A 24,221-nucleotide genomic window follows, 5' to 3' on the forward strand; every position below is an offset into this window, starting at 1 on the left:
TCCCATCTAGGTCACCACAGTGCATTAAGCAGAGTTTCCTGTGTTATACGGTATGCCACATAAGGCTCTTTACATTTAAATTAAATTACATGAAAATTTTACAATTAAGTTCTTCATTCACATTAACTACTTTCAAGTGTTCACATGGCCCGTGTGACATAATCGGACAGTGCTGCTCTATGGGTTCAAGGACAACACACAGAAGGCATCGTGTGCTTCATTTTGCCTAACATCAAGAGGCAAATTATTTCTGGTTAACCCATTTACAGTGATGCAAAGGTGGATCAAGGTATTCAGGTGGTGGCAGGCTGATCCCTCCACTGTAAATTCATCCTGAATTGATGAAGCTGATGCCTGATCGATTATTTTATAGAGGTTTCAGTAGCGCTTTTTTTTAAAAGGTTCACAATACGGCCCATGAGACACTACAGCTCACAGAAAAAGAGTGAGGTCAATCTAAAGATACTGGTATGGAAAGATATCTGGTCAACCTAAAGATATTGGTATGGAAAGATATCCAAAACAGGAATTTAAATGGGAAAGAGCAAACTATAGAGTAGTATGTATCAATAAAGTGTGACTTGTGTAAAAAATAAACTAAGCAACCACACACATACACGTATGAAGATACATGCAATTATGGAGAACTTTGGCTCTTTGCTTTATATACATCAGTATAAATAAAAAACTGACAGACTACTCACCAGGGCAGAATTTGACATTTCATCCCCAGTACACACCAGGATGCTGCCATCATTCTCTGGATTTTGGAAAATGGCACTTTTGGTCAGTAGTTTGCAAGTGGGTCCCCCACGGAATGTTTGTACAGAATTGCAGGAACAGATTGGCTCTCCAGCATTATCCAGCTTATAGGACATCTCCATGAGTACACTTCGTAACGTGCTGTGATTTTTATCTATGAGACAGAGAAATCAGTATTGATCCATGGGGATGGTCCAAAGAAATTAACCAAGTACATGAACTTGGTTACCAGTTAGTTGCGTGGAAAGGGCACAATTTTATCAAACCATCATGAATAGCTACAGAGCAAACATAACAAGAACAAAATAATACATCACAAATGAAATTCAGAACCCTAGGCTAGGATGAAGCAAGTTATCTACAATAGGTTTTTGTATACGAGGGATACAATTCTGAGAATGAGCTAGCCTTTTTACGAAAATCACTGTAACCGGCCAGACCTCTGTTTGGGTTTTTGTCTTCCTTAAGGGTTCTGACTACAAGGTTTTTTCCTTCCCCCAGTCAGGACCCCATTAATCCCCGGAACTGTACATATAAAGTGAAAGCATATTATTACAGAAGGGGAAACATATACAAGTGGTTCTGCTGGGAGGCAAACAAAAGCTAGAGAACAAAATGGGATCCCGAAGCTTTCTAAAGTCATAGCAAATCCTTGGAGATAGAGGACCTAGATGGCTAAAACCAAAAGGGAAAGAAGAGTCTGCTGAAGAAGCTTCTCAGCTCAAACAAAACTTAAAATGCTTAGGTCAATCCACAACTAGCAGAAGTATGGGCACTTTAATGACTATCTCTTACAAAACATCTGCCTGACCATCAATATAGCTCATCAGGAATTTAGATCCATACCTTTCAGCTAGGAAAAACCTGTGAATTTTAGCATAGTTGCTAGTCGGGGGTTGCAGTCCTGGTTCTGGAGGGCATGAGAAGTTAGGCTGGCTCGGGCCACTACAGTTGTCCGTCTACTCTTCACTTATGTTTGTTGGCCCCAAATAAGGAAGAACAGCTAATAGCCTAGAGTCTGGGCTCTCTACATGACTCCCCTTATCTGGGCCTTTCTTTTAAGTGAAATGAGGGGCAAGTAGAAAACATGAAACTGATCTAAGGGTAGCTCAGTGGCTTCAAGAGCAGGTCTCCTCATTCCACTACTGCCTTAAGTCACAGGGGCTCCTAAAGTGGCTAATTCACTTCCAAGGAGTACCTGGCCAAATATGTCCCAGTTCACACAAGTGAGGAAAAGGGAGGCAGGCTCTATGGAAGAACTCGGGGCCACTGTCCTCACTGTAGTAGCAAGAGCTATTAGTCTGTGAAGGGCTTACCAGTACCACCTGAAGGCTAGGACAAGCTCTCCTTTTCTCCCCTCTACCGATCTGCTCCCAAACAAACCACAGGTCCCACGAGGACATGCGGACAACACTCACCAGGCCTGTAGGTCACAAGACAGTGCCGGCTGCTGCTCTCTGTCTGAAAGTCTATGCAGCCCCCAGGCTCCATGGGCAGCACATGAGGCCAATGAGTAAAGCCCATTTTCAGCTCCCAAAAGGAAGCATTCTCCAAGCTTCCAGCCAACAGCCCACCATATGGAAATGCAGCCGAGGCAGCTCTGGGTATGTATGACAGGGATACCAGCGGGCATCTGAAGGGAAAGAAAGGAAATCATGCCTCACCTTCCAATACTTGGATTGCTCCAGACCCCACTACCAGGAGCCCTTGAGGACTTTCCTAACTCTATAGAAAAGGTTAAAAAACTTCTGAGGGTCACTATCCTCTGATAGCTGATAAAACTACCAACCCACTCTGCAGAAACAAAAGAGCATACATATAATATTCCACATTCAGTTTCAGAGGAGACACCACATGCTCTAAAAGCAACAGGAAAAAAAATGGACTAGGAAATTTAAAAGTACAAGGTTACAAACACAAGATCTGATTGGTGTGAAGCTTCTGGAAATGGGGTTAGCCACATACACAAGAAAAGTCAGGAAGGAAATTCAGCTTATACATCTAATAAACTAAAGTTTCCAAGCTGTAGTCAACAGACCCCCTCAATTAAAATCCAGCCTAGGGAATTCCCTGGTGGTCCAGTGGTTAGGAATCTGTGCTTTCACTGCTGTGGGCCCAGGTTCAACCACTGGTCAGGGAACTAAGATCCTACAAGCTGTGTGGCACGGCCAAAAAACAAACAAACAAAACAGCCTAAAGCAACTACATTTTAATTCAGAGACAGGATTGTTTCTTTAGAGATTTTCTAAATGTCTTTCTGCAATCATATGACCCAGCCTGCATGCCAAGAGTTCTCTCAGAAATATTAGCCTACAGACTATGTTCCTATGAACTCGTTTCTGCCGAAGCTGCCAAAGTGATCACACTGCCTGCTTTGTTTCATTTCCTTGTCATAATGAAGTTAACCTAAGCAAACTGAAACAAAACGAATACATATTCTTCCCTTGCTATTTGCTGTATTTTATTGTCTACTCTACGTGGATCCTCTACATCGATGGCAGTCACCTTGTTTGCCTGGAGTTCGTATTTGTATAAACTTACATCAGTCACCTTCAGGCCCATGAACCACATCACTGAAGAACGATTCCACTCAACCCAAGTGAAAAGAAAACCCTACAGTGTTGAGGCTAGGTTTCAGTAAACAATTATTACTATAGTGATATCTTTATGTTTAGATTGCTCTACCCCCCTTTTAGTACACTCTGAAGAGCCAAAGTGGTGCTGGTGGCTACCCATCCTCAGAACCGGGGCCAACTTCACAAACCTCCCAACTCTATAACTGGATTATAAATGGATAAATCATAGTAATATAGTTCAGCTGTGGATTAGGGAAGTTTTAAATCACTTTTTATTGGGCTGCTCTTTACTGATCTCTTCCTGTGTGTTAGACATGTGTCTATTAAACCAAAACTGTGTTAACCATATTTCACAGATGAAGCTCATAACAGGCCAAGAAATGTGACCAAGGTCACACAGCTCATAAATGGTGGAGCTGGGTTCTGAACACAGATCTGATTTCATTTTGGCATGTTGGGTGAATCTGGTTATATTTGGTACCAGAACTTTCTACCATATGAACTATCATGAACACAAACTCTAAGGATGTTACTGATTCTGAAGTGAGAATAGATCAGTGGACTCAGAGAACTGCCCTCTGTTAGGAATTCTGATCAACTGTGAAACACTCTCAAAAGACAGGATTAATACAATAACAGTCTAAGAGAAAGCTGTTACCTACAGGTGGCTCCCTACCTAGCTTTCTGAGGTGCTAACTCCTGGATATGAGAGCTTGTGTTTCGAAGGTCATACAACAGAATTGAACCGTTGACCAATCCAGCATACATGTAATTGTTTTCATCAAGACACCAGCAGCAGCTCCAGACAGGACGTCCAGTATTATAAGTCTGGACCACAGTATTTGTCTCCAGGCTGTGGAGTTAAAAAAGACTTTTACAACTATGCATTACAAAAATCAAATACAGAAGAAAGATGTAAAGATGATCATTTTAATGATGATCCTTTAAGAACATAACCACACACCAAAACTATCTGGATTCCCAATTTCCCCTAGGGACTGCCCAGATAACTCCTTTTAATGCCAAAATATTTGTTTTGGGGGATACAGGTTTTCCTCCTGAGCTGTAAGGAAGTAAAAGAATAAGTTAAAGGGACAGACAGACAGTACATTCCCTACTCTACCCCTATTACCTTCTCCATAGCTACCTATTACACAGGTAATCAATATTTAATGTTGAAAAATTAGAAAATACATATAAGAAAAATAAAAATAAATTATAATCCAATCATCCAGAGGTAGTCATTAATAACACTTTGCTATTTAACCTTTCTTTCTCCCATTTTTCAACACTACTAAACTAAGTCATAGCATATAGATACACATAAAACATAATGGTACGTTGATTTTGGGGGTAAAATTAAGCTGAAGCATTCTTGAAAAGTCAAAAGGTATATCAGGCCTGGAGCAGGCATCATGATGTCCCTCAGATTTAGCTGCAGAAATTCAATAAGAAGCCAACGAAGAGACATCTAATCAGAACTACTTTTTTTTTAAAATTAATTTTCACTGGAGTATAGTTGCTTTACAATCTTGTGTTAGTTTCTACTGTACAGCAAAAGGAATCAGCTATATGTATACATAGATACCTTCTTTTTTGGATTTCCTTCCCATTTAGGTCACCAGAGAGCACTGAATAGAGTTCCTTGTGCTATAGAGTAGGTTCTCACTAGTTACCTATTTTATACATAATAGCAATAGTGTATATATGTCAATCCTAATCTCCCAATTCCTCCCACCCCCTTCTTTTCCCCCTTGGTATCCATACATTTGTTCTCTATGTCTGTGTCTCTATTCCTGCTTTGCAAATAAGATCATCTATACCATTTTTCTAGATTCCACATATATGTGTTAATATATTTGTTGTTCTCTTTCTGACTTACTTCACTCTGCATGACAGTCTCTAGGTCCATCCACGTCTCTACAAATGACCCAATTTCGTTTCTTTTTATGGCTGAGTAATATTCCATTGTATATACGTACCACATCTTCTTTATCCATTCCTCTGGTGATGAACATTTAGGTTGCTTCCGTGTCCTGGCTACTGTAAATAGAGCTGCAATGAACACTGGAGCGCATGTGTCTTTCTTTTTTTTTAATTAATTAATTTATTTATTGGCTGCATTGGGTCTTCGCTGCTGTGCGCGGGCTTTCTCTAGTTGCACTGAGCGGGGGCTACTCTTTGTTGCGGTGCACTGGCTTCTCATTGCAGTGGCTTCTCTTGTTGTGGAGCACAGGCTCTAGGCGTGTAGGCTTCAGTAGTTGTGGCACATGGGCTCAGTAGTTGTGGCTCGCGGGCTCTAGAGCGCAGGCTCAGTAGTCACGCAACATGGGCTTAGTTGCTCCGTGGCATGTGGGATCTTCCTGGACTAGGGCTTGAACCCGTGTCCCCTGCATTGGCAGGCAGATTCTTAACCACTGCGCCACCAGAGAAGTCTGCAGCATGTGTCTTTTTGAATTATGGTTTCCTCTGGGTGTATGCCCAGTAGTGGGATTGCTGGATCGTATGGTAGTTCTATGTTTAGTGTTTTAAGGAACCTCCATACTGTTCTCCATAGTGGCTGTATCAATTTACATTCCCACCAACAGTGCAGGAGGGTTTCCTTTTCTCCACACCCTCTCCAGCATTTACTGTTTGTAGATTTTTTGATGATGGCCATTCTGACCAGTGTGAGGTGATACCTCATTATAGTTTTGATTTGCATTTCTCTAATAATTAGTTATGTTGATTATCTTTTCATGGTTGGCCATCTATCTGTATGTCTGCTTTGGAGAAATGTCTACTTAGGTCTTCCGCTCATTTTTTGACTGGGTTATTTGTGTTTTTGACATTGAGCTGCATGAGCTGTTTGTGTATTTTGGAGATTAATCCTTTGTCAGCTGCTTCATTTGCAAATATTTTCTCCCATTCTGACGGTTGTCTTTTTGTCTTGTTTATAGTTTCCTTTGCTGTACAAAAGCTTTTAAGTTTAATTAGGTCCCTTTTGTTTGTTTTTATTCTCATTACTCTAGGCGGTGGGTCAAAAAAGATCTTGCGGGCTTCCCTGGTGGCGCAGTGGTTGAGAGACCGCCTGCTGCTGAAGGGGACACAGGTTCGTGCCCTGGTCCGGGAAGATCCCACATGCCGCAGAGCGGCTAGGCCCGTAGCCATGGCCGCTGAGTCTGCGCTCCACAACGGGAGAGGCCACAACAGTGAGAGGCCCGCGTACCGCCAAGAAAAAAAAAAAAAGATCTTGCTGTGATTTATGTCAAAGAGTGTTCTGCCTATGTTTTTGTTTTTTTAAAAAAAATAAGTTTATTTATTTACATATTTCTTTTTGGCTGCATTGGGGTTTGTTGCTGCATGGGCTTTCTTTAGTCGCGGTGTGCAGGCTTCTCATTGCGGTGGCTTTTCTTGTTGTGGAGCACAGGCTCCAGGTGTGCTGGCTCAGTAGTCATGGCATGCGGGCTCAGTAGACGTGGCTTGCGGGCTCTAGAGCGCAGCCTCATTAGTTGTGGCGCACGGGCTTAGTTGCTCCATGGCATGTAGGATTTTCCTGGACCACGGCTCGAACCCGTATCCCCTGCGTTGGCAGGCAGATTCTTATGCACCCCCAGGGTAGTCCTCTGCCTATGTTTTCCTCTAAGAGTTTTAAAGTGTCTGGCCTTAAATTTAAGTCTTTAATCCATTTTGAGTTTATTTTTGTGTATGGTGTTAGGGAGTGTTCTAATTTCATTCTTTTACATGTAGCTGTCCAGTCTTCCCAGCAACACTTATTGAAGAGGCTGTCTTTTCTCCATTCTATATTCTTGCCTCCTTTGTCATAGATTAGGTGGCCATAGGTGCGTGGGTTAGAACTACTTTCTAAAAGATAAAGGCATGGAGCACACTCAGATCTGGTTCAGGGTACTTGCAGAGCATGTGAAAGATAAAATGTAGTAACTGACTACTAATAAAATGTAGTTACTGATGAGAGCAGTCATCATGGCACCCAGGACAATGAGTTCCTGGTAGGCATTTCTGTTAGGCACAACGATCCGGGAACAGACAAGGAATAAGCAGTCCCAAGCTAGTATGGTGACTCCACGGTGTCAGTACCAAGGCTCCCTCCATATTGTCATTCTACCAACTCTAGGGTGCTACTCTCATCTGTGTGACTTAAGATATATTTTGTAACATATATAATTTTAAAGAGATGGAACACCACACGTTCTGTTTTGTCACCAGCTGTGTCCACTTTTTAAAGCAATACATTTTAAATTCAATGAAGCTGGATCTGAGAAGACAATGCCTTAGACATCTCCCATCCCACCCCCACAAAAGCCAAGGTCATCATAACACAGATAACTAATTTCCACACTATTCAACCCTAGGCAACCCAGGGCCCATCTTCCCCACAAAGCACTCACCTGGTCAGTTTAATTGTGTTGTCTAGGGAAGCAGAGAGAAGTAAGCCTTTGGATCGACTGCTGAAAGCCAGTCCACGTATCTGTTTGCCATGCACGGGAATATACTGACTGCTTTTCATGTTGGCAGTACTCAACATCTTAACACCAAAGCCTGCCAAAGATACGAGAGAGTGAAACAGATCACTGAAAGTCAATTTAGGGCAAAGCAAACTACCATTTCAAGTAGGTCCTTTCTTCACCTTTCTTGGCATGTCTCTGGGAAAAAGCTAGTTGAACAAAGAAAATAAAAAGTCCCTGGGGTTGTAATTTATTTTAAAAATACATTCCATCTCAAATATCTATCAATAAGTGAATGATAAACCACTGTATATACATACAATGGAATACTACCCAACAATAAAAAGAAATGGAACTACTGATAGACACAATAATATGGATAATCTTTAAAAAGTTATGTTGAAAAAAAAAAAAAAAAAAAAAAAAAGTTATGTTGAAAAAAGCCAGACAAAAAAAGAGTAACAGGGCTTCCCTGGTGGCGCAGTGGTTGAGAGTCCGCCTGCCGATGCGGGGGACGCGGGTTCGTGCCCCGGTCTGGGAGGATCCCACATGCCGCGGAGCGGCTGGGCCCGTGGGCCATGGCCGCTGAGCCTGCGCGTCCGGAGCCTGTCCTCCGCAACGGGAGAGGCCACAGCAGTGAGAGGCCCGCGTAACGCATAAAAAAAAAAAAAAAAAAAAAAAAAAAAAAAAAAGAGTAACACTGTATGGTTCCATTTATGTACAATTCTAGAAAATATGAACTGATCTATCATGACAGAACGTGGTTGCCTGGGGATGGGGAGAGGAGGGAGGGACAGGTGGATGATGGATTACAAAAGGGCTTGAGCAAACTTTCAGGGTGATAGCTATGTTCATTATCTTGACTGTGGCGATGGTTTCAGGAGTGTATACATATATCAACACTCACCAAATGGTACACCACGTTAAGTATGTGCAGTTTATTGCACATCAATTATACTTTAATAATAAAGCTGTTGGGGGAGAGAGAGAGAAAGACACTATTCCACCTGAGCCACAGATACTCAAGATGTAGAACAGATAGTGAACAATAAAGAATGGAAATAAGTAATTTCTGTGTCAGGTGGTCAAGATATGTTACATTTTTCTGAAACAGAATGAAAACAGATGACATCAAGTATGCTAATCAATGTATATCATTCCAAGAGAGGAAAAGAAAGCCAAAAACTTGTCCTTTTAAATTTATTTGTTACTCTGTTCTCTTACAAGGTTATGATAATACATTTATTTTTACCAAGAATCTATTTTACCTGAGTTATACACAAACAAAATTTGTCAAATCCTAGATTCAAGATCACACTTCTGCTTCACTAGGGGAAAAAGTGAGAGAAAGTTTACTGTGTTTTCTCCTGAAACAGAATTAGGAGAGCCAGAGAAACAAACACAGAAACTACAGGCTTTAAATCGACAAGGGAACATGAGTATTTGCCTAGTTAATCATTAAAGGAAACAAGAGGAAATCAGCATCATCAGTCTATCAGGAAGAGCTAGCTTGCAGTATGGAATAGACACATTAAGAAATAAAGGAACAGATCACACCCAATTTGGGGTAACAACTGGAAGAAATAAGTATTTTTCCAATTAATGGGGAAGGTTTTATATGATGATAAATCATTTTATTAAAATCTTGAATGGGATATAGGAACATTATAAACAATCCTTTTACTTTCCCCTCAATTGGAGCCTCCTGATAGCCTCTCAACTCATAGGTAATATTAGTGAATAGAGAAATATAAGATAATCTAGGGATTCCACCACCAATCCTATATATACCTAAGTGTGGGGGACATAGTTTTGAAGCATTTGAATGTAACTTCTAAGTTGGGGGACAGGAAATCAGGCTGAAGCAAAGGGACCTGACAGTTGACAGAAATCATATGCTGAAGACAGCAGGAAAAACATCTACAACACTGGGCATGTGAGATTTGGTTTTCAACATTAAGACAACCTAAAATTAAGCTTGAAAAGCACACAAAAAAGAGAAAAGCAGTATAATATTAATAAAATAATAATGTTCCCAAATTCTTTTATTTGGAATTTGTCCATTTGAACACTACTGAAAATAAGCATTAAATCTTGTTTTAACTTGAATTAGAGCTTGGGGTAGTGTTTTTTCAAATATTTCTAGCCTAAAATGAACCTGTACTTTAGTGGGACATACACGAATGATGTTCTTATCCTTGGACAACCCACACTTCAAAGTACATCTTCTCTCACTTTACCATGGTTCAGTATCTCTACCCTTTTGGTGAACAAATTTACAGAATGACGTCAATAGACAGTACAGACATCTTTGCAGTACCCTAAAGTATCTGTATTAACAGGAAAGTGACTAGGAAAAAGTGATTTGGTGGGCTGTGGACAGTGTTCACCTACTAGTGAGTCCTGGATTCTTCAAGAAGGGAGGAGAGAAATAGAGTCCAAAAATGAACATAAAAACAGGTTCTGGGGACTTCCCTGGTGGTGCAGTGGTTAAGAATCCGCCTGCCAACGCAGGCAACACGGGTTTGAACCCTGGTCCGTGAAGATCCCACATGCCGTGGAGCAACTAAGCCTGTGTGCCACAACTACTGAGCCTGCACTCTAGAGCCCACAAGCTACAAGTACTGAAGCCTGCGTGCCTAGAGCCCGTGCTCTGCAGCAAGAGAAGCCACTGCATCTCTTAAGCCCATGCACCATGATGAAGAGTAACCCCCTCTCGCCACAACTAGAGAAAGCCCACGTGCAGCGACGAAGACCCAACGCAGCCAAAAAATAAATAAATAAATGTTCCTTAAAACAAAACAAAACAAAACCAAAAAAAAACCACCTGAGGTTCTGGACTGTTCACCTGGAAGGAAGGAGGCCTGAGGAGAAGGCTGTGATACTACCAGGCAGCTCAGAGCATCACAGTATGTCATGACTCGGCAGTTTCCTGTTTGAGACACTGTGAATGTCTTCTGGAAATGGTACTTGTGTTGGCTCTGGCTGGAGGACAGGCTGCTTAGGAAACGTGCTCGGGAACTCCCAGTCAGCTGTGAAATCTGACCCTGATGCTGCACGATAAGTTTTTTCAAGTCCTAAAACGAAAAAGATTTTGTAAATGTGAAGCTTTTTCGTTTGGTATTCCCCTCATACACAATTCCTTGATCTAATACAAGGATATTTCTTATCCTTTACGAGAAAATGTTAACATGAATCCTAAAGAACTGCTGCAGTTTTCACAATATTTCAACAAGCAATTGAAATAGGGAGAGCATGGAATCATAAAGCACTGAAAGTCCTTAATGGTCATTTTGTCTGAAATTCTCATTTAATTGGTAGATTCAAGGAAGTGAAACGACTTAAACAAGTTTTGATTATCAGGTGGCTGTTCAATTTTTTAAGAATTCACACTGCAGTAGAATTCATCATAAAGCATGTATATAAGCCCTAATCAGAAACAAAGAGCTGATCATGTTTGCTTCCTGAAAAACCTGGTAAATCCTATTCGTATCTGAGATGAAACTAAATAATATTTAGATGCCTTCTTAATTCCTACTCCAAAAGTTCTTTGGATTAGAGAAGGCAAACTTACCTGAACATGACTGTGAAGCTTAGTGCATTCCTCAGTGAGGACTTGAAGCTGGAGCCGGCACTGTGCCGATTCTAACTCAGCCTTCTTCCTTAGCATCTGCTCCTCTTCTAAGGAACTAGAGGGGGAAAGCCGGCAACAGGTGGAGATTAGAAAGGCTACAGAAGACTTCTCATCAAGATGACATAGTAAATTCATGCTATGATATACACTTTGCTGTAAATATGTCACGATAGTGAATAAAATATAACGGGTGAAAAATCTCTCAAGCCCAGAAACACTACAGGAAAGTAGCATGCAGGGCTGAACTCATGAGCCTACTGGGGTGGGTCTCAGTGTTGAAGTAGGCAGTGATGACCAGGAATCTGGCTCTTACTAGGGAATGGGGACCTAAAATGCAAAATGAGGGATTACAGCCAAGCTCACTGCTTGAGTTAGAGCCAAATTATAAAAGAGTAAAAATGACCTGTTAAAAGACCAAGGTTATCTACTGGATGAAAAGAAAATAAGGGACTGGTTGTTCATCAGATATTCAAATTAAAGAACACTATAAAAAGAGGCTGGACTTCCCTGGTGGCACAGTGGTTAGGAATCTGTCTGCCAGTGCAGGGGACACGGGTTCGAGCCCTGGTCTGGGAAGATCCCACATGCCACGGAGCAACTAAGCCCATGTGCCACAACTACTGAGCCTGCACTCTAGAGCCCGCATGCCACAACTACTGAAGCCCGCGTGCCTGGAGCCCGTGCTCCACAACAAGAGAAGCCACCACAGTGAGAAGCCCGCACACCACAACAAAGAGTAGCCCCCACTAGAGAAAGCCCGCGTGCAGCAATGAAGACCCAATGCAGCCATAAATAAATAAATAAATAAAATTTAAAAAGAGGCTTAAGTTAAAAAGATAGAAAGTATACACTCGGCAAATGTTAAAAAAAGAATGATTAGAATTAAAAAGGATGAATAGGCATAAAGAGGAACAATGTGTAATGAAAGGACACATTCACCAGGAATAAAAATCATAACTCTGAATGTTTCAAAATATGAAATGCAAAAAAAGAAATTTCCACTCCAATGAGATAGGAGAGAAAAAAAGATGAAAATTAGAAAGGAAGGGATAAAGTGGCTCTTATAATTCAAGAGAACCCACAAACTATTAGAGTTCAGCAAGGCTGCTGTAGTCAAGATCAAGAAAATTAGATCAACAGAATTCCCCATATACCAGATAACTGACTAGTAAATATAACAGAAAAAAATTCATTCGAAATAGCAGTCTAACAACAGCAACCTAGGAATAAAGTTAAGGCCTTTAAGAAGCAAAACACAGTTATAAAAGACACAAATGAAACAGGGAATAAGTGAAAGGATATTATATAATGTTCACAGCTGGAAAGACTAAATTGAAGTACTGGTGCAAGAATTAACAAACAGACCCCAGAACAACAGAGTAGTCCATTCATAATATAGAAACTAAGTTTAGGATAGAGGTAGCAATGGAAATTTATATAGAAAGAATATTTCTATATAAATTTTTATTTATTAATTTAAAATTATTTATTAGTTTTTAAATTATTAATTTTAACAATTAATACAATTGTGGCCATCCATAAAACTAGATTTTAGGCAGACTAAAAACTAGTGTAAAAACTAAAACTTTTAAAGACATTTAAAAGGGGCTTCCCTGGTGGCACAGTGGTTAAGAATCTGCCTGCCAGTGCAGGGGACACGGGTTCAAGCCCTGGTCCAGGAAGATCCCACATGCCACAGAGCAACTAAGCCCATGCGCCACAACTACTGAGCCCGTTCAACTAGAGCCCATGCTCCTCAACAAGAGAAGGCGCCACAATGAGAAGCCCGCGCACCGGAACGAAGAGTAGCCCTCGCGTGCCACAACTAGAGAAAGCCCACACGCAGCAACAAAGACCCAATGCAGCAAAAAGAAAAAATTTATTAAAAAAAAAAAAAAAGACATTTAAAAGAAGATATTATATCTCCATGATTGTAATGTAGTAGGGACAAAAACACACAAAACGAGAGACTGATAAATGACTACACTAAAATTAAAAACTTGTGTTCAACAAAAGATACAATAGACAAGTTAAAGAGACAAACTATAAACTAGAAGATGACATTTGCAAGGTATACAACCAACAAAGCGTTGGTATAAGGAAAACAAAGAACTATAAATTAGTAAGAGACAATATATTTTGTTCAGTATAAATGAGCAAAATATTTGAGCACAATGTATAGAAAAGTAGGTTCAACCGCAATTGAGGAAAAGCAAATTAAAGTAAATACTACTTCACTCCATGAAACTGGCAAAAATTAAGTCTGATAATATAAAGTAGGTGAGGGTATGAAAAAAATGAGAAATCTCTTACACTGCTGCTGGTATATACTGGAATAGCCTCTTGGAAGAGCAATTTGACAATATCTAGTAAAGTTGAAATTACATGTACCCTATGATAAAGCAAATCCACTTCTAGACCTAAAGAAACTCACCTATCTCTCTGCAGCATGGCTTATATTAACAAAAACTGGAAACGACCTAACTGTCCACCAATACGAAATACATGTAAGTAAACTCTAATTAGAGAAATAGAATATTATATAGAAATTAAAATGAATCAACTAGAGCTACATATATCAACTAGGATATGTGCCTCAGAGTATTAAGCAAAAATCAAGTCTTACTAAGTACATCTCTGCACATATCCTTAATCATTTCTTTAGAAAAAATGCCTGAAGCAGAATTACTTTTAGACTTCTGAAGCATAGTGCCAAAGGCCTCTCTAAATGTTTGTGCCTGTGTACATTTTTACCAGTAATACATGAGCAAACCCACATCCCTGTACTCTCTCAGTGCAGGTTCTTCTTATTTTTTTTGGCTGTGCTGCGAGGCATGTGGGATCTTAGTTCCCTGACCAGGAATCGAACCTGTGCCCCTTGCAGTGGAAGCGTGCAGTGTTAACCACAGGACCGCTAGGGAAGTCCAGTGCAGGTATTTTTAATCTTTAATGTTCTTAGAGCATATTTTATAAGTAGTGTTATTAGCATTTGTTCATGGGCTTCCAAAATCTTGATAATTTCTTGCATTGTACGACAAGTGCAAAGTCTCATTTGTGAGACTTCTTTGCAGAGTACTGTTGCAGGAGGGCTTAGGGACACAAGAAACAAAAATTCTCAGTTTTTAAAAAGTATCATTAAGTCTATTCTAGTGACAAGGAGATTGAGACTTGGGAGTGTGTTCTAGATGGCCATGAATTGGCTACAAAGAGTAAGACAGAGGATTCCCTGATTCAGTGTTCACAGTATTTAGCAGCAGAGGCAGGCAGTAAATGTAACCCCTAGGGAAGAATCTGGACAGGCTACAAAAAATCCAGGCTACCTTTCTGATTGGGTCTGCTTCCCAGCCTAGGTGTGAGGTATTACTGTATGGCTAAAGGTTTCTCTATGACTTTTTAATTTTTTTAATTCATTCATTATTTATTTTCGGTTGCATTGGGTTGGTTGCTGTGCGTGGGCTTTCTCTAGCTGCGGTGAGCAGGGGCTACTCTTCCTTGCTGCACGTGGGCCTCTCATTGCGGTGGCTTCTCCTGTTGCAGAACATGGGCTCTAGGCACGTGGGCTTCAGTAGTTGTGGCTCGCGGGCTCTAGAGCGCAGGCTCAGTAGTTGTGGCTCATGGGCCCAGTTGCTCCATGGCATGTGGGATCTTCCCGGACCAGGGCTCGAACCCGTGTCCCCCGCACTGGCAGGCGGGTTTCTAACCACTGTGCCACCAGGGAAGCCCCAGATCATCATTTTTAATGCTATATGGAGAGCAAACCATGCTTCAGATGGTCAGACATGTATCATAAATCACAGTGTTAGACAGATTGCCAATGATCCCCAGAGATCCCCAGTCACAGCCCAAGGAAAGCCTCAGAACCACACTAAGAGTGACTCATACCTTTTCAGAAGTGCATACAAAGAACCAAAAGGGAATATTCCAGCTAGGCAGACTCTTGCCACCTACCTTTTTGTGAGCTCCTGTTCACTAGTGTCCAAAGCTCTCAGGGTTCGGGCATAAAGGACAACGATGTCACTGTGCTTGGCTTTCTTGTTGCACTAAGGAGCCCAATGGGACACAATAAGTGTGGTTCTAGGAATCCTCCTGACTTAACATGTTGACTGTGCACATGCACAGTTCTTAACTATGGTCTTTACCTGAGGACATTTTCGTGCCTGTCCTTTGAGCCACTTAGAAATGCACTTATACCCAAAGAGGTGCCCACAGCGCAATGCCGAGAGCCGGTGATCCCCAGCATTGGTCCACTGTTCCAAACATATTGTGCAAGTGTCCACTTCTTCCTCATCCACAGAAGCAGAAGCTAGAAGAGGATTAGACTTCTGGGGAGACTGCTAGATGGAAACCAGAATACATTCAAATTAGAGAAAATGCAAAATCAGTCTTGAAGAAGATGTGAAGCTCTATCAAATTAACAAAAAGTCACACAAAAATGATACAAACACAATTGAAAATGCCAAAGAAAAACCCCAACACCCATGAATCACTTCCCATTCTTTCCAGAATGCAATCTGGTCAAAGGTAATATAAGCCATGAAAATATTATTACCCTTTGAGCTTATAAAATTCTTGATTTTCTTTCATTCAAATGACAAAAAGGAGCTATATTTACGAAGATATTAAAACAAAACAAACGTAGAAGTGACCCAGTTAAATAACAACAGGGAATATTAAATTTGTTATACATTGGAAATTAGGTCCATAATCAATTCAAGTAGCTATAAAATACCTGGCTCATGTGAATAAAGAAAAAAAAATACCAGGAAAAAAAGAAAGGGTATAAACAACTCACACAAAAATACAAATGGTTGGTAAGTGTTCACTTATAATTAAAGAAATGAAAATTCAAGTAAGAGACCACATTTTTACTTTTTCATCTATTAGATGGCATAAATTGAAGTCTGATGACACCAAGCACTGAGGGTGAGGGAGAAATGGGCATGCTTACATACTGTTGCTGCAAGTAAAACTGGCACAAATTTTCCTGAGAGCAACTTGGCATTATCTATCAAAACTAAAAATATATACATCTTTCCTTTGATATAGCAATCTTTCTGTTAGAAATATATCCCATGAAGATAATCACAAATATTTGCCAAGACAATAGTACAAAGATGCTCAGTGCAGCATGATCTTATTAGGAAGCAACAGCAACAACAAAGAAATAAAGAAAAAGGGAACAACCATAGTGTACATGGCAAGGGAAGAGTTAACTAAAAATGTATTCCTATGTAAAAACACTGTGCAGCTATTACTACCAATAAGAACGAGATTCAATTTTATGTACTGACACTAAAAGGCTCTCCAAAATGCAGTAAGTTGGGGGAAAAGGAACCAGTCCCAGAACGGGATATTATATAATCCCTCTTGTGTGAATTTTAAAATAGAACATTTAAATGAATTCAGTAAAATTGAAGGATACAAAATTCATCTACAGAAATCTGTTGCATTTCTACACACTAAAAATGAACTATCAGAAAGAGAAATTAAGAAAATAATCCCATTTGTGAACTACATCAAAAAGAACAAAATACCTAGAAATAAATCTAACTGAAGAGGTAAAAGACCTGTACTCTGAAAACTATAAGACACTGATGAAAGAAACTGAAGACAACACAAACAAATGGAAAGATATACTATGCTCATGGATTGGAAAAATTAACACTGTTAAAATAATCATACCCCCGCCAGGCAATCTATAGATTCAATGCAATCCCTCTCAAAATATGAATAACATTTTTCACAGAACTAGAATAAACAATTCTAAACTTTGTATGGAAACATAAAACTCCAAATAGCCAAAGCAATCTCAAGAAAGAAGAACAAAGTTGGAAACATTACACTCCCTGATTTCAAACTATACTACAAAACTACAGTAATCAAAACAGTATGGTACTATCACATAAGCAGATATATAGATCAATGGAACAGAACAGAGAGCCCAGAAATAAAGCCACACTTATATGGGCAATTAACTTACGATAAAAGAGGCAAGAATAGACAATGGGGAAAAGACAGCCTCTTCAATAAATGGTGTTGGGAAATCTGGACAGCTACATGCAAAAAAATCAAACTGGACTACTTTCTCACATCATATACAAAAGTAAACTCAAAATGGACTGAAGATTTAAATATAAGACCTGAAACATAAAAATTCTAGAAGAAAACATAGGCAATAGGCTCTTTGACATCAGTCCTAGCAGTATTTTTTTTGAATATGTCTCCTCAGGCAAGGGAAGCAAGTGAAAATAAACAAACAGGACTACATCAAACTAAAGCTTTTGCACAGCAAAGGAAACTATCAACAAAATGAACAGGCAGCCTACCGAATTGGAGAAGATATTAACAAAAGATATATCTGATAATATCCAAAATAAACAAAGAGCTCATACAACTCAACAGCAAAAAACAACCTGATTAAAAATGGGCAAAAGGGGCTTCCCTGGTGGCACAGTGGTTGAGAATCCACCTGCCAATGCAGGGGACACGGGTTCATGCCCCGGTCCGGGAAGATTCCACATGCCGCGGAGCAGCTGGGGCTGTGAGCCATGGCCCCTGGGCCTGCGCGTCCGGAGCCTGTGCTCCACAATGGGAGAGGCCATAACAGTTAGAGGCCCACATACCACAAAAAAAAAAAAAAAAAAAAAAAAGGGCAAAAGACACGAACAGACATTTTCCCAAAGAAACAGCCAACAGACACATAAAAAGAAAAGATGCTCAGCATGACTAATTATCAGGGAAATGCAAATTAAAACCACAAAGAGATACCACCTTATACCTGTCAGAATGGCTATCATCAAAAAGACAACAAATAACAAGCATTAGCGAGGATGTGGAGAAAAGGGAACACTCATGCACTGTTGGTGGGAATGTAAATTGGTGCACCCACTATAGGAAACAGTATGGAGTGTGGACAAATAGCATATAATCTCACTTACATGTGGAATCTGAAAAATAAAACAAAACAAAAAAACCCAGACTAAGAGACACAGAGAACAAATGGGTGAGTGCCAGAGGGAAGGGGAGTGGGGTATGGCAAAATAGGTGAACGGGATTAAGAGGCACTAACCTCCAGTTATAAAATAATAAACCATGGGGATGTAATACATAGCATGAAAAATGTGGCCAATAATATTGTAATAACTTTGTATGGGGATAGATGGTTACTAAACTTATTGTGGTGATCACTTCATAATGTATGCAAATGTCAAGTCACTTTGCAGTACACTTGAAACTAACATAATACTTTACATCAACTATATTTCAATAAATAAAGAAAAAACATTTATACACATAAGTAAATTTATATGAGAGTAACTTTTCTAGAGAGAATGAATAAAAATAGAAACTTGCAAAAACTGAATCAATGATGTTTTGGAACTGGCAGGGTCCACAGTTGGTATAAATAAGTCTCATATTGAGGACAGTGATATCTGTAATTTTTAAAAATAAAAACTGTTTATCTCATAGCAATCTTTCTGCCAGACAGTTCATAAACTGCATTCATATCTTCTACTTAAACTGATACTTAACCCTGTTAGGTGGACAGGACAAGTTCTCCTCACATCTTCCCCTACTCCATGTTTTTAAACCTAAGGGGAGGCAGCCACACAATGAGTAACTTGTATAGGATCTACACCTGGACCCCCTGCCTACAAAGTCTGTGGGTTTTCCACTTTAATCTGCACCTGCCTTTTTAAATGTAAATAGAAACCTCTCATTTAAAAGGATGTTCATATTACCTGTTTGGGGAGAGTCTCTCCTCCACCAATACATGTAACTTCTTGCTCTGTTGAGATATCTCCGAGTTGCTCTGCCAAGTCGTTACCTCCTAGTTGCTCTGCCAAGTCGTTACCTCCTAGTTGCTCTGCCAAGTCGTTTCCAGAAATGATGGGATAGGTAATATATAAAAGAAGATATAAGTCAGGTATGAGGCTAGCAGGAGAGCCTGACTCACCACAGCTTTCCATTTCTAATTGATACTATTGATGTAAAAGGAATGACAATTTCCCCAAGTAGCATCAATGAATCCTTTTTTTTTTGGCTGTGCAGCATGTGGGATCTTAGTTTCCTGACTGCGGACTGAACCCAAGCCTCCTGCAGTGGAAGCATGGAGTCCCCACCACTGGACTGCCAAGGAAGTCCCAATGAATTCATTTTTAAATGTATACAGAATAGTAAACTAACCCACAAGTACCCATCACCCAATTTCAAAAATAATATTTTTCCAATCTTGTTCCAAATAAGCCCCCATTCCCATTATTTTCTTTCCTAATAACAAACGCTAAAATGTGGTTTCACTTGTAAAAACTTTTGTAGCACTCACTGATAAGGACTTTTTTTTTTACATAAACACTATACCTAACAAAATTAACAATACCATATCTAACAAGTTAACAATAATCCTTCAATACCATCCCAGACACCTAGTTTGTACTCAAAATTTCCCAGTTGTTGTTTTGTGGCCACATAGTGAGATATGCAGGATCTTCCCCAACCACGGAACAAACGCATGCCCTGCGTAGAGTCTTAACCACTGGACCACCAGGGAAGTCCCTCCCAATTGCTTTAAAGTTGCTCTTTACAAATAGATTTATTCCAATCAGGATACAAACAAGGTCTTCAAACAGTGAGCTTGGATTGTTATGTCTCTTAAGTCTTTTTCATTTATAACAATTCTCCTTCACTTACTTCTATCCCCTCCTTGTCACTGATTTGTTGAGGGAGATTTGGTCATTTGTCTTACGAAATGTCCTACATCCTGGATTTGGCTGATTGCTTCCTGTGGTATTTCTTACTTACTGCTTCACTGCCTGCCTTTCCTATAAACTGGCCGTTAGACCTAGATGATTTTGTAGATTCAATTCTGTTTTTTGGAAAGAGGAAGGGCAGCAAGAAACTTAGGTTTTGTGCTTCTGATAGCAGTACACCAGGAGGCTTATACTGGGTTCAGGTGATGTCAGTCTGACCAGACTATCTGGTTCCTCAACAACCTTTCACAGCTTCCATTAATGGTCAAGATAGTAATCTTAATTTTTAGTTATTTTTCTTTTTGAGGCTCAAATTGTTCCATCGTAAGCCAGAAAGAATCCCTTCAAATTGGCTCTTTAAAAAAAACCTTTTATTGAAATGTAATATGCATACAGAAAAGTGTACCATAAATATTTTTAGTGAATTTTCACAAACTGAACTATAAACCAGAACATCACCAACAACCCTAAGAGTGGCCCTTATGCCCTTATGTCCTCCTTTTATCTTGGGTGACAGGCAGGGAGGTGACCTTGCCCCCCCAAAGTAACTACTTTACTAAATTTTAACACCATCGACTGGTTTTGCCTGTTTTTGTATATAAATGGCATCTGAGTTACCCACTTTCTGCTACTTCTGTTTGACATTCTTTGCAAGATTTTTCCATACTAATGTGTGGAGTTGTAGTTCATTTTTACTTCTGTGTTTTACTGCGTAAAAGTATAACATTTATTTATCCATTCTACTGCAAATGGGTTTGTGGATAGTTTTCAGTTTTTTCCTATTACAAACAGTGTTATTACATTCTTATACATGTCATTCATGAACACATATACTCACTTCCTTGGCTATATACCTAAAAGTGAAATTGTTGAGCCCACTGGTTCTATATATATATATATATATATATATATATATATATATATATATAGTGAATGTATAACAATACTAGCAAAATGTTTGTACCAATTTACATTTTGATGTAAAAGAGGACATCAAAATCATAAAATGTGGAGGAGGAGAGTAAGAAAATGTAGATTAAAAAAAAAATTTCCTTAAATGTATTTGAGCCCATATGACTACCAGTCTAAGGCAAGCAGATATAGGAAAGGGTTACTACACTTGAAAAACAGGGTAACCACAAATTAAAAACATACACAAAAACCAAAAAGAAGAGAACATAAGTATAATACAAAAGATAATCGGGGGAAGGGATAAATTAGGAGACTGGGATTGACAAATACACACTACTATATATAAAATAGATAACTAATAAGAACCTACTGCATAGCACAGGGTACTCTACTCAATACTCTGTAATGACCTACATGGGAACAGAATCTAAAAAAGAGTGGATATATGTATATGTATAACTGATTGACTTTGCTGTACAGCAGAAACTAACACAACATTGTAAATCAGCTATACTCCAATAAAAACTAATAATAAGAAGAATCAAACCACAAAAGGAAAAACAAAAAGAAAAAAAGGGAAAAAGAAGAAATATAAAATCAATGGGAAAACAAGGTTTAAAATGGCAATAAATACGTATCTATCAATAATTACCTTAAGGACTCCCCTGGTGGTGCAGTAGTTAAGAATCCGCTTGCCAACACAGGGGAAATGGGTTTGATCCCTGGTCTAGGAAGCTCCCACATGCCACAGAGCAACTAAGCCCATGTGCCACAACTACTGAGCACATGTGCTGCAACTACTGAAGCCTGCGCATCTAGAGTCCATGCTCCACAAGAGAAGCCACTGCAAGGAGAAGCCTGTGCACGGCAACAAAGAGTAGCCCCCACTTGCTGCAACTAGAGGAAGCCCGTGCATAGCAATGAAGACCCAACACAGCCAAAAATATAATAGTAATAATAAAGATAAATTTTTTTAATTAAAAAAATTGAGAAAATAATAAAGAAACTGTAAATAGGGGGCTTCCTTGGTGGCGCAGTGCTTGAGGGTCTGCCTGCCGATGCAGTGGACACAGGTTTGTGCCCCGGTCCGGGAGGATCCCACATGCCGTGGAGCGGCTGGGCCCATGAGCCATGGCCGCTGGGCCTGCGCGTCGGAGCCTGTGCTCTGCAACGGGCGAGGCCACAGCAGTGAGAGGCCCGTGTACCACAAAATAAATAAATAAATAAACAAACAAATAAATTGTACATTTCTTTAAAAAAAAAATTACTTTAAATGTCAATGGACTAAATGCTCCAATCAAAAGACACAGAGTGGCAGACTGGATAAAAACAACAAAAGCCTACAATATGCTGCCTATAAGAGACCCACTTTAGGGCAAAGCACACATACAGATTGAAAGTGAGGGGATGGAAAAAGATATATGGTGCTAACGGAAATGATTAGAAAGTGGGGGTTGCAATACTCATATCAGACAAAATAGACTTTAAGAAAAAGGCCATAAGGAAAGATAAAGGACACTATATAATGATAAAAGGATCAACACAAGAAGAGGATTTTAACCCATCAACGTATATGCACCTAATATAGAAGCATCAAAATACATAAAACACAATTAACAGACATAAAGGGAAAGACTGACAGGAATACAGTAATAGTAGGAGACTTTAACACCCCACTCACATCAATGGACAGATCTTCTAGACTGAAAATCAATACAGCAAACAGAGATCCTAAATGATACAACAGAACTTTTAGATTTAATTGATATTTTTAGAAATTATCTCAAGCATCTTTTGTGACCACGACAGCATGAAACTAGAAATCAACCACAGAAAAAGAAATGAGAAAAAAACGATTACATGGAAACTAAACAACATGCTACTAAAAAACCAATGGGTCAATGATGAAATCAAACAGGAAATTAAAAAATACCTTGAGACAAATGACAATGAAAACACAACCATACAAAATCTATGGGATGCAGCAAAAGCAGTTCTTACAGAGAAGTTCAAGCAATACATGCCTTCCTCAAAGAACAAGAACATGTTTTTTGTCATAAACATGTCTGTTTATGACAAACTCACAGACAATATAATACTCAATGGAGAAAAGCTGAAAGCCTTCCTGCTAAAATCTGGAACAAGACAAGGATGCCCACTTTCACCACTTCTATTCAACATAGTACTGGAAGTCCTAGCCACAGCAATCAGACAAGAAAAAGAAATAAAAGGTATCCAAATTGGAAGGGAAGAGGTAAAACTGTCATTATATGCACATAATATGGTACTATATATATAAAATCTTAAGGACTCCACACAAAAACTACTAGAACTGATAAAGGAATTCAGCAAGGTAGCAGGATACAAGATTAACATACAGAAATCAGTTGCATTTTACCCTAACAATGAAGTATCAGAAAGGGGATGTAAAAATACAATACCTTTTAAAAATCACACCCGCAAGGGACTTCCCTGGCAGTCCAATGGTTAAGACTCCGCACTTCCACTGCATGGGGCATGAGTTCAATCCCTGGTCGGGGAACTAAGATCCCGCATGCTGTGCGGCCAAAAAGAAGAAAGAAAAAAAAATCACACCCCCCAAAATAAAATATTTAGAAATAAACCTGACTAAGGAGGAGAAAGACTTATTCACTGAGAACTATAAAACATTAATAAAGGAAACTGAAGATGATTCAAAGAAATGGAAAGATATCCCATGCTCTTGGACTGGAAGAATTAATACTGCTAAAATGGCCATACTACCCAAAGCAGCCTACAGATTTAATGCAATCCCTATCAAATTACCCATGACATTTTTCACAGCACTAGAACAAATAATCCTAAAATTTATATGGAACCATAAAAGACACAGAATTGCCAAAGCAATCCTGAAGAAAAAGAATGAAGCAGGAGGCATAACCCTCCCAGACTTCAGACAATACCACAAAGCTACAGTAATCAAAACAGCATGGTACTGGCACAAAAACAGACATATGGATCAATGGAACAGAAAATAGAGCCCAGAAATAAACCCACACACCTACAGTCAATTAATCTTCAACAAAGGAGGCAAGAGTATACAATGGGAAAAAGACAGTCTCCTTAGCAAGTGGTGTTGGGAAAATTGGACAGCCATATGTAA

At 39.5% G+C, this 24,221-nt stretch overlaps 1 protein-coding gene across 5 annotated transcripts in view; it reads right to left on the minus strand.

Annotated features, from left to right (window-relative positions):
- The window catches only part of RFWD3 (ring finger and WD repeat domain 3), a 52,089-nt gene that overhangs the window by 12,259 nt on the left and 15,609 nt on the right, over positions 1 to 24,221 (minus strand). For 3 of the 5 annotated variants that reach the window (XM_032613035.1, XM_032613038.1, XM_032613037.1), the window contains exons 4-12: positions 19,160 to 19,284; positions 15,557 to 15,751; positions 15,366 to 15,457; positions 11,358 to 11,472; positions 10,632 to 10,860; positions 7,727 to 7,877; positions 4,015 to 4,191; positions 2,181 to 2,395; positions 705 to 916 (exon numbers count right to left, since the gene is read on the minus strand). In XM_032613035.1, the coding sequence (XP_032468926.1) occupies positions 705 to 916; positions 2,181 to 2,395; positions 4,015 to 4,191; positions 7,727 to 7,877; positions 10,632 to 10,860; positions 11,358 to 11,472; positions 15,366 to 15,457; positions 15,557 to 15,751; positions 19,160 to 19,284 (1,511 nt within the window). Of the gene's footprint in view, positions 1 to 704; positions 917 to 2,180; positions 2,396 to 4,014; positions 4,192 to 7,726; positions 7,878 to 10,631; positions 10,861 to 11,357; positions 11,473 to 15,365; positions 15,458 to 15,556; positions 15,752 to 18,355; positions 18,365 to 19,159; positions 19,285 to 24,221 lie in introns of all 5 variants that reach the window. The other 2 variants (XM_032613036.1, XM_032613039.1) reach the window with 2 other exon arrangements.

The sequence above is a fragment of the Phocoena sinus genome, chromosome 19 (genome assembly GCF_008692025.1).
Source record: "Phocoena sinus isolate mPhoSin1 chromosome 19, mPhoSin1.pri, whole genome shotgun sequence".
NCBI classification, from domain to species: domain Eukaryota; kingdom Metazoa; phylum Chordata; class Mammalia; order Artiodactyla; family Phocoenidae; genus Phocoena; species Phocoena sinus.